General features: G+C 42.6%; 1 protein-coding gene across 12 annotated transcripts; it reads right to left on the bottom strand.

Annotated features, from left to right (window-relative positions):
* Nucleotides 1–4219: 4219 nt before the first annotated feature.
* LOC124676621 lies at nucleotides 4220–9923 on the bottom strand. Of its 12 annotated transcripts, none has more exons than XR_006993821.1 (8): nucleotides 8589–9861; nucleotides 8418–8489; nucleotides 8082–8136; nucleotides 7222–7306; nucleotides 6588–6914; nucleotides 6431–6508; nucleotides 5698–5864; nucleotides 4220–5088 (listed from the first exon to the last, which is right to left on the bottom strand). XR_006993821.1 is itself a non-coding variant. In XM_047212692.1 (5 exons), the coding sequence occupies exons 1-5, from the start codon at nucleotides 8239–8241 to the stop codon at nucleotides 5027–5029; spliced, it is 306 nt and encodes a 101-aa protein (XP_047068648.1). In that variant the 5' UTR covers nucleotides 8242–8405; the 3' UTR covers nucleotides 4220–5026. The 12 variants fall into 12 exon arrangements, 1 of the variants encoding a protein (XP_047068648.1); XR_006993855.1 differs by having other exon boundaries at nucleotides 6431–6502; XR_006993806.1 differs by adding an exon at nucleotides 9869–9923 and having other exon boundaries at nucleotides 5698–6914; nucleotides 8589–8778.
* Nucleotides 9924–10438: the final 515 nt, after the last annotated feature.

Here is a 10438-nt window from a genome sequence, read left to right as displayed (position 1 = left end):
AAGCTTGACATTCGGAAAGCTTTTGACTCCATCCGATGGGGGTACCTTATTAATCTTCTTGCAAAAAGGGGATTCCCGGCTCGCTTCCGGAATTGGATTGTTGCTCTACTCAACACAGCCACCTCTAGGGTTCTACTTAATGGGGTGGCCGGCCCTCCTTTTAGGCTTGGCCGCGGGCTAAGGCAAGGAGACCCCCTCTCGCCACTTCTCTTTGTCCTTGCCATAGACACCTTAGCCCAAATTTTGGAGAAAGCAACTACCCACGACATTCTTCACAAGCTCCGGGGTAGAGGCCACATCCTCCGCACATCACTATATGCGGATGATGCGGCTATTTTTGTTGCGCCCTTAAAAGAAGATGTCCAAAACCTCGCCCATATCCTCTATGACTTCGGGAAAGTTACCGGTCTTTGCACAAACTTCCACAAAAGCTCCGTTGTTCCAATACGTTGCGGAGATCTCAACCTTGATGACATCCTCCTTGACATTCCGGCCAAGAGAGAGTCCTTCCCAATGAGATACCTTGGGTTGCCCCTTACGGTTAAATGCCTTAAGCGGAAAGATATCCAACATCTTGAGGATAAGTGCGCCGGCAAGCTACCTACTTGGAATGGAAAGTACATTTCTATGGCCGGCCGTTCCGCTTTGATCAAATCCGTCATCGCCTCCCAAGCCATCTACCACTTGACACCTCTATCCATTCCGATGGAAACTATCTCCTTCATCAACAAGATTGAAAGAGCATTCATTTGGTCGGCGAAAGAGCACACTACGGGTGCTAAATGTAAAGTAAATTGGGAGATTGTTTGTCGCCCGAAGAAGTTTGGTGGCCTTGACATCCTTCATACCGCAAAATTTGCCACGGCGCTACGTCTTCGGTGGCCTTGGTTGGAATGGAAAGACCCTAGCAAAATTTGGATTGGCTCCGGTAACCCATGCTCCGACCAAGATATGGATCTCTTCTACGCCGCCACCACAATCACGGTCGGCAATGGGTCCAAAACACCGTTTTGGTTTGCTCCTTGGCTTGCGGGGAAAAAGCCTATAGAGGTCGCACCGCTTATTTATGCCTCTTCAAAGCGAAAAAATTGGAAGGTGGCACAAGCTCTTCATGAAAATGCTTGGGTGAATAAAGTTGCGCTTGGGGAAGATTTTACTTTCGAGCACCTTGCCCAATTCGTTGAGCTTTGGACTCTCATTCAAAACTTCAACCTCAATGAAAACGTTGATGATGACATCTCATGGAAGCTCACCGAGAGTGGACACTACACCACCAAGTCCGCCTACAATTTACAATTCATGGGACTCACCTACTCAAGCTTATACAAGTCAATGTGGAAGATGTGGGCACCTCCCAAGATTAAGTTGTTCATTTGGCTTGTCTACCAAAATAGAATTTGGACCGCCGATCGTTTGGCCAAGCGGGGTTGGCCAAATTGTGGAGCTTGTCCACTTTGCAACCAATGCCTTGAATCCGTCGACCACCTTCTTGTTCATTGCCGCGTCTCCTTACGTCTTTGGGACAAGGCTAAAGAGAGTTTTGATATTCATTCTATAAATACAAACGCTTGGGCGGGCCTAACCTTCACGGAATGGTGGACTTTGATATCCTCGGGCCAAAACCGCAAGGGGATGACATCGCTTGCCATGCTCATTATTTGGGAGATTTGGAATGAGAGAAATGATAGGGTCTTCAAGAATAAGCGTGCCACATCGCAAATCATCTTCGAGAGGATCACAAAAGAGGCAAAGCTTTGGGTTATAGCCGGTGCTAAGCATTTGAGTCAATTGATGCCGCGAGAGTAATTGTAATATTTTTTGGAACCTTTTACTTTCTTGTAAACTCCTTCTTAATCAATGAATGGGCAAAGCTTTTGCCCTCATTCAAAAAAAAAAAGAACACCGTCCGTTGGCTAGAAATACAATACAGGACCTGGGAACCAGTTTACTGTACCGGCACAAAAATCTTACTATTGGACTTCCAAAATTTTCAAATAAAGTTTTTGCACGCAGAGAATGCACGTATGTATGTGGGTATCATTTTTCATTTGCAAATTTAAAAGTATGTAGCTTATAAAAAAAATAAGTTTCAAATGAATAGTATGAAGGAAACTCACCCGCACAATAATTTCTGTAACTTAGAAATCGAGGCAACTAGGTAACTTAATCCCGGACTAAGTTTAATCAGGTTCAGAAACTATGACCCAAACCTCTGCCAATTGAAACTTTTCCACTCCTCAAAATGCAAAAACATGCTCATACCCTCAATATGAATATTTGCAATCTTCCTAAGCCTAGTTGGATCATCCTTTAAAAGAAGACCGCTCTGAAATAATTCCCCTGCATGTCGAACATCCCATTGAAACTCTCTATGTACGATCCACTCAAGTTCTTTAAGGAATTATTGTGTCTTCACTGAATCCCCATCCATACAAATCCTGCCAAAACCTTCCTACTGTTATGTTTGAAAGAACTTTCCGCTGACGCACGAACCTCAGTAAACAACAACTCAGGTCGACAAAGCCCATATGTGATTGATGTAGGTTGAGACATCGAAAGAAGAGGGCAATCTTTAGCCTGGTGGGTTGCCTTCTCACAATAGATGCATAAAATGGCCGAGCAGTACTGGGACAAATGTACAGTTTTATCACATCTGAAACATAAAACCTTGTCCGCCTATTTTTGTCCTCTTGACACAAGTCCGAGTGCATATCCATCTAACGAAGAAATGTCCATAATTTGAGCTCCTTGAGGCGTGGGTACTGACACTACCTTCTGGATAGTAGCTAATGGTACAGTGGTACAACTACACACCCTGAGCTATGGTCGTCACACCTTGCTCCACAAGCTGCTCATTCTGCTCTCTCTCGGTAGTCCGAATCAATCGCCCTCTAGTTATCCTACCACCACCAAACCGGCACAACAATAAGTTACTCAAGAACCACAATAACCATTATAATGTTGTTGTTGACATGGTTGTTGCTAAAATTTTGGTTACCTTCATATTAGCCATCATCAAATTCACCGAAAACTGCACTGAAAACCTAGTTCTTCAAAAGTCTGATGACCATCACGCCATTTGTCATTGTGATTTATGTAGCCTTTGTTGAGCTTGATCCAAATTAAAAATGCAGAGGTACCTCCTAGAGAAGCTGATTCAGATTGTAAACCTGAGAGAGCCAACTAGACTGAACACCAACACCTTTCGCAACCAAGTTACCATATAGTCATCCCCGAGGTTTTGGTCCAGCCCCGGTGGTTGATGTTGTCTAGGAGGCTGATTCTAAAAGTTAAAGTTTCCGTGTTTGATGGGAGACTACCCGCCATGAACGTGGAACTCTCGTTGCTAGAGGAAGAAACATAATAATCCTGCCTGGAATGATACCTGATCGGGATGTCGGTACCCCTACGCTTAGTATTTATTTAGGGAGAACACAGGCTTCATTCATTCATAATGTTGACAATAGTACATGTGATACCTAGCGTACCCGACAACCAAACATAGCACCCTTTTTTAAGAGAAACGGCAGCTCTAGCTAGGTCATGAGCATCAACATTCACTAGATTTTGATGCGCGCCTTGGCGCGCGACCCCGGTAGCACGCACCGATGATCGTTTTGAAATATTCCTGGTAATTTTTTTTGTTTTACAGTAAGTTGTCGCTATAACTAAATTATGATCAAACACGGAAGTACAAACCGAGCATCAAAGACTTATACATAGCCCAAAAATATGGGGATATATTACAACAACCAAGAGCTAATGGTTCTGTGAAGAGCAAAAGAAGTAAGGAAAGAACAAAAACAACATCGTATGATAATATGTTTCTACAAAATGAAGTCGATAGAGTGTAGTTATTAGAATAAAACACACAAAATCAAGGACAGAGTAGAAAATGCTTATATGCAATTTGGAACCGAGGAATGATTTTATTAACAGATTTGGCAACCAATAAATTAACAATGCATGAAAAACTACTATGAGTAAAGTCCACAGACCGCATGATGGAAGGATTACAAATTTTTGATACACATCAATAATAATTTGTCGGCAATTTTATGAAAGGACATTTGTTCAAAAAATACTTCCAATACTAATAGATTTAAGTTCAGTTAAAACCAGCAAATTATCCTAGCAGAGCATATTTTAAGCTAACTCTGTTTTTTGGTGCACATTTTTAGGCGAGCTATTTTTTTTTGGCTGAAACAAATCTATTCCCTTAGACAGGCACAACTAATTCTCTAGCCACCATCACATGAACATCGTCAGGATCAGTCTGCCTAGCACCGTAGGCTGCAAGGGCATGGGCTTATTACAGCCTCTTTGGCAAAACAAAAACTCTGCTGAAATAAAATTTAATGGAACAAACGATCGAATATCACGATAAGTAACACCTTGAGGTGTCAAATGCCACTCGCGGCTCTAAAGTGCCTGTGACCAGATTCTTATAATTAGTTTTGATGTGGATGCATCCCATACTCAATTCTGCAGTTTCTTGGACGGCTTCGGGACAGGCCACGGCCACAGTTTGTGTTGCGCTGCTTCAACACCCACCCTCTCCACTTTGTATCTCCCTCTGTCGTCCTCACATCCCCTTTCTCCCAACCGACAACAAGCGGCAGCTCACACACCTGCATCCCCGCCTCTCGCCTCAGGGGCTGCACCTTCTCCATCGATGTCGTCGACGACTTCTACTGCAGCACGCCCCTGATATTTCCCTCTTCTGGCAACTCCCCAAGCCGACGTGGTTGACGCAAGCCGAAGCAGCCATGGGCGGCGAACAAACAGCTGCCTCATGGACCCTAGGCAGACAACACAACCTCCATAAGACTCAGCTGCAGTCTAGGGTCTCTCTCCAACACTTCCAGCCCTGGCCTCTTCGTCAACCTCCGTTGGTCTCCGTGCAGCTCCAACCTACGTTCTTACTGAAGCCTGGAATCTCACGATATTTCGACAATTTTCCTTTTCTTCCTTTTCATCTCAATTTTCTAGTGAGATTGCAACTGCGAGTCTTCACTTATTGTTGCTATTTCCATTGTGCAGATGAGGGATGCCTTCTAGTTGCAGCCGGACAACTGTCAGTTGCACCTGTGTATCCAGAAAATAAACAATTACCAGAAGCTAATTTTGAAGGATGCAGAAGAAATGCATATGCATGCTTAGAAAAATAATATGTTATCATGATATGTTAAATAATAGCATATTATTCTCTATCAGATCCATGCCTTCTGGTAATTTCTTCATCTATCAGGCTGGGGTGCATGATGTAGGCAAGGAAACCTTATTAAGCAATATAGGAAGGTATCACCTTAATTACAATTTTAGACCATCTGTACATTGTCTTCAAGTATTGTATTTGTACCCATTCTGAAATACAAATCTCCAGGTTGAGCATGTATTTGCCAATAGCGCTACCAAAGTTGATGGTGATGATGTGGTGCCAGAATATTTAGTCAAATCGCAAGGACTTCCTTACGCAGAGCCATCTTGCATTGGTAATTTTCGTTACATTATTTTGAGTTGTCTATTTAAACGGCCAGTAAAATTATATTACTCTTCAATACTTGAGGGTCTGTGTAGGTACATACCTCTAGTTAGCACTACAACAACAGTAGCGTTCATAGAGAACAATAGAGACCGTGTCATAAATATGATTACTCTGGAACGAACACTAAATTACACATAAGTCTAACCAACCTGATAACACGGTCAGTTTTCATAAAACAACCATAATGTACTGATTGTTGCTACTTCATTCTATCAGATCATCTCCATGAAATTTGCCAGTCGTGATTATCTCAAACAGCCAGGCACTTTTTAATAGATGAGGGAGTGATTCATCAGCCAAAATTAGCAATGCCTAGCTGTTGTGAAACAGAAAAGGCAAACAATCAGCACGCCCCCAGGCTCTTGTGGTGCGACTTGGTATTTAGCACAAACATCATCCAAGAAATGAACTCCTGGATGCGCATGAATTTTCTAAGCAAGCATCGTCCAAAAAAATGTATAAACAGTACTATGTTATTAGCATCATAATGTACCGGAAAAAAAATACCATTGTTCTATAGTCTATTAGTTAATAACCAAAGAACAAAGATTAACCCAATCACAGGTATCTAAGTAAGAGAGATGGTTAACCATCTAGTCCTAGCACATTAAATGCTTAACTCTCTAATTGACCACATGCACCGAAAAGCACACAGAAATCTTATTCGTATGTTTACTTTTTTAGATGAACCCAATCTAGATGCCTCAATTTATTCAGATAAATTCACGATGAACAACCCTCCATGTTTTTGAATTGCTAACATCTTATGAACAAAAATTCATTTTCTTAGCCTGAAACTGAAACTGAAACTTCATAACTAAACTGGTATTGTGTATGGAGTTAGCCCTTAAATAAATGGCATCAACGATAATAGTTTCATACCTGGAAATAGGCACCATATATAGCTCTTTTAATAGTTTTAGATCTGGAACAGCTCTTCTAATAATTTCAGGCCTGGGTCTAATCATAAAATTATACTCAAAAATCAAATCCATAAGAGAATTAAGACCATCCTGATACCATATGGCTGGGTTCATACCATCAATTTTTTTTCCAACTCTTGCCTCGATGAATTTGAATGAGTAACATGGACAAGAAAAGCAAGGCACACAAATAATGGAGCTACCTCAGAACCAAGGGCTCGCATAGTCGACCGGGCTTGACTGTATATTATCTCCATTATGAGGACCCTAAGACCACTATTTTCGTTCAAAATTCCGATGCTTGCATAATCTGACACCACATAACACCCAAAATAATACTGGCGTATCAACATTCAACATCTTACATTCTCCAGAATGTACCCAAATTTTTCCAGTTGGTGGCGAAGTATTTGTTGTAACAGGTCCTGTGCCCATATGTGACCCTGAAATTTAACCACTTAAGTTAAAAATTGATCAATTAACTAATGCAAGAATGGGAGGAAAAAATAATTTCACAGATTAACCAACTAAAGCACAATTAAGCTGCACTCTCCACGTTCCTATGTCAACAAACCCGTAAGCGAGTATCCAACAGGTGCATCAGTCAGATGTCATTGTAAGCTAGGATCCGCTAATTGAGTGCATGTACTATGTTACCGACACGGATGCCAGTGAACCTAGGTTTCCTTTCTAGTTCTCGCTCACGCTTTATATGCAATATAGGGATTACTGGTAGCTTTATTAGAATACCGGAGATGCAGAACAGGTGACTGATAATATGGTGTTTAGGTGTGGTGTCATCCGAATCCGCATAATCATCATCACTTGACTGAACCTGATAAACAATAGTAAATTAGGAGGCAGACAAGAATAAAATGGATCTGGAGCAAGCAAGGTAACAGCCCAGAGCATCAACCAAGCTGGTCATAACATCAGTTAATGATAAATATTGAGATGAATGAGAATGCACCATAATATAAGGTAGAACTATCGATTAAATTTGGCCAATGTGCAGAAGGACATCACACACACACACACACACACACACACACACACACACACACACACACACACACATGTGCAAGTGGTATTTGGTTCCATCACAGTAACGATATAAAGACAAGGAATGTAAAATAAAATCACATAGTAATTCTAAAACACCATTGCTGGCCAAGTAAAGTGCATGACTGAGTTCCCTCTTTCTTGAACGAAAAACTATACAAAAAGCAGGTCTGATTAACGTGCACAAATTGAACAAAATAAATTTGGCTTCCCACTGCCAAATAAAATATGGATATTTTTATGTGCTAGCAAGCAGTATTACAATAAAATAGGTCTGCATAAAACCATGAAATAATGAAACTGGATCCCACGCTGCAAACAAAGTACATAAAAATGTTGTAGACACCAAAAAGGAAAATAGTTAAAGTTGACTGTTCCTATAAATGCTTTCAAACCTAAAAGTATGATATAACTGCAGTTTGTATTTCTCAAAGTATATGATTTGATGATATCCAAATATGGGTTGCAAATTGCAAAGAACAATGAATGCATGACCTAAACCGCCAGATGCAACTACACAAACACATAATGGAAAGCGGAAGGTTTACCTTGATGCAAAAGTGAACCTTTTCATATAAGAAACACCCAGGTTTAGCAAAAAATCTGCCAAAAAAGTAACTGTAAGAAATGGAATAAACCTAGCAAACTTAAATCTAGAAAAGGATAAAGTCAAACAATACACCTGTAGTATATTAGCAGAAATGACATCTAGGTAAACTGTAAGCTGGAAATTACATCAATCAGCCCTCGAAAAATTTGAAATTGGGTACAGACCATGATAATGACTACATGATGTTTCGGAAATAACCAATGTTATAATGGTTAACCAGTGGCCCAAATAAGTTTCAGAGTCAATACTGGACACATAAATGCCTTGCAGTTACCTAGATATCATATCTTCCTTTTAAATAAACCACCAGCAATACAAAATAAAGTCAGACTTCTTCGTTTTTGACCTGCTCAATATACATAGAACAATATAAACAGAGCAATATAGATGGAAAAGGGGCAACACTACTGTAAATTTGAGCAGCGGAAAAGATTAAATCTATTACCTTCGCTTTAGGCAAGGTGGTGTAGAGTGAGAACATGACGTCGTCACCCGACTCACGCGTGACGCAGTCCACTTGCCTCTTCCGGCCGCTGCTGACCGCATGTGCTTTGTTGTCATCCACACTTCAATCCCTGCTGTCTGCCGGCAGTGCTCTCCCGCTGCCTCCATCCTAGAGGTCAACTTCTCTGTTGCTGCAAAATCTTCATAGGAATATACACTATCTTTTTTAGGAACAATAGGAGACGTGTAGGACTGACGGAGCTCACTAGCCACTGCTCCAAGCGACAGCAGGACAAGCGGCGGCGGTGCGAGCGACAGTCTGCGGTGCTCCGGCCAGCCACCACTGCTCGCCCGGCGGCTATACAGCTCACTGCCATAATGGAGTGACAGCATGTACCTCCCATATTCAGAGTAGCCATGCTAAATTGATAACAAAATGTTTCAGACATAAGGTGAAATGTTTAACTCTCTAATTGACCACATTACTGAGAAGCACACTGAAATCTAATGCATACATTTGAATTTTTTAGATGAATCCAAGCTAGATGCCTAAATTTCTTCAGATATACTCACGATGAACCTATATGTTTTAGAGTTGCTAACATTTTACGAAAAAAAGGTCATCATTTTAGACTGAAACTTCATAACTAAATTTGTACTGTCTACTGTGTATGGGTTTAGCTATTAAATAAACGACATCTATGATAACAAAATCCAAATTTACAGCTTCAGAATATTCCGCAAGTGAAGTCTCTATGATTGAGTTGTTCAGAAATATATTACCCAAGTGCAAAAAATAAATAAATAGCATGCACATGCACCAAAACCAAAAGCAAGATTCTCTGTTCACAGCTTCGCATACAACAGTAGTATGGTCATCATAATAACTTGGCAACCAAATAATAGCCTTAGTCTGCTATTTTCTTATTTAGACAAGCACATGGCAAGATGATAACGTACAGATCACTGAAAGTTCTAACTTTCGCTTTGAGAATAGGTGCTACTATAGTTTCAGAGATGCACAGTTTAAATAGTTGCTTGCAGGCGACAGACAAACAAACAAAAAAAACCACCAAGACCAGAAGGCTTCGATTCAGCGGCAGATCCCGTAGAGACACGGTCTGATGCGGAAGGGGTCGAAGCACAGGCCAGCAACCGGCTCCGGGACATCCCGCGGGGCAGATCGGAGACGCGCGGGAGAGAGATCTACCTACCAAACCGATCGCGGCGGCAGCGCGTGCGAGAAGGGGAGGGGTGAGAGAGGAGGAGGAGGGGTGTTACGTTCAGCGGCGAGGCGGGAGCGGGCGGACGCGTCGATGAGGAGGGCGAGGCCGAGGCGGAGGACGGGGCGGGGCGGCGCGCGCGGAGCCTGCGGGCGAGGGAGAGGTACTCCCAGGCGCCGCCGCCGCCGTGCTCCGCCTGCTCCTCCAGCCGCAGCAGCCGCGCCTCCTCCTCCGCCGCCGTCGCCGTCGCGGCCGCCATGGGGACGAGATCGTCGGTTGGCTGGTTTTTCGAGGTGGGACGCGGACGCGAGCTATTGGGGGAGGAGGCGCGAGCGAGGGATTGGGGAGGACGAACCCGCTCGGGGATTGGCGGGCCGGCGGCTAGGGTTTTCTGTCTCCTTTTATACCTACGTGTTGCTGGCCCGAATGAACGGACGAGATTCCCCATCTAACACCTGCTGGCAAGATCCAATGGTCCAGAATCGCTAATCGCTGTGAGGCCCCCTATGGGGGCATCATATATACCTTCAGATTGCCCGTTGTTTGTAACTAAACCCAATTCTGCACTCAACCTTATGTGATCCTTGGATGTGAACTTTGAACATCTCGTACTTTGAAATAAAATGAA

The sequence above is a fragment of the Lolium rigidum genome, chromosome 1, assembly GCF_022539505.1.
Source record: "Lolium rigidum isolate FL_2022 chromosome 1, APGP_CSIRO_Lrig_0.1, whole genome shotgun sequence".
Lineage (NCBI taxonomy): Eukaryota > Viridiplantae > Streptophyta > Magnoliopsida > Poales > Poaceae > Lolium > Lolium rigidum.
Note: the sequence above shows the minus strand (reverse complement) of the source record. Positions and strands in the feature narration are given on the sequence as shown.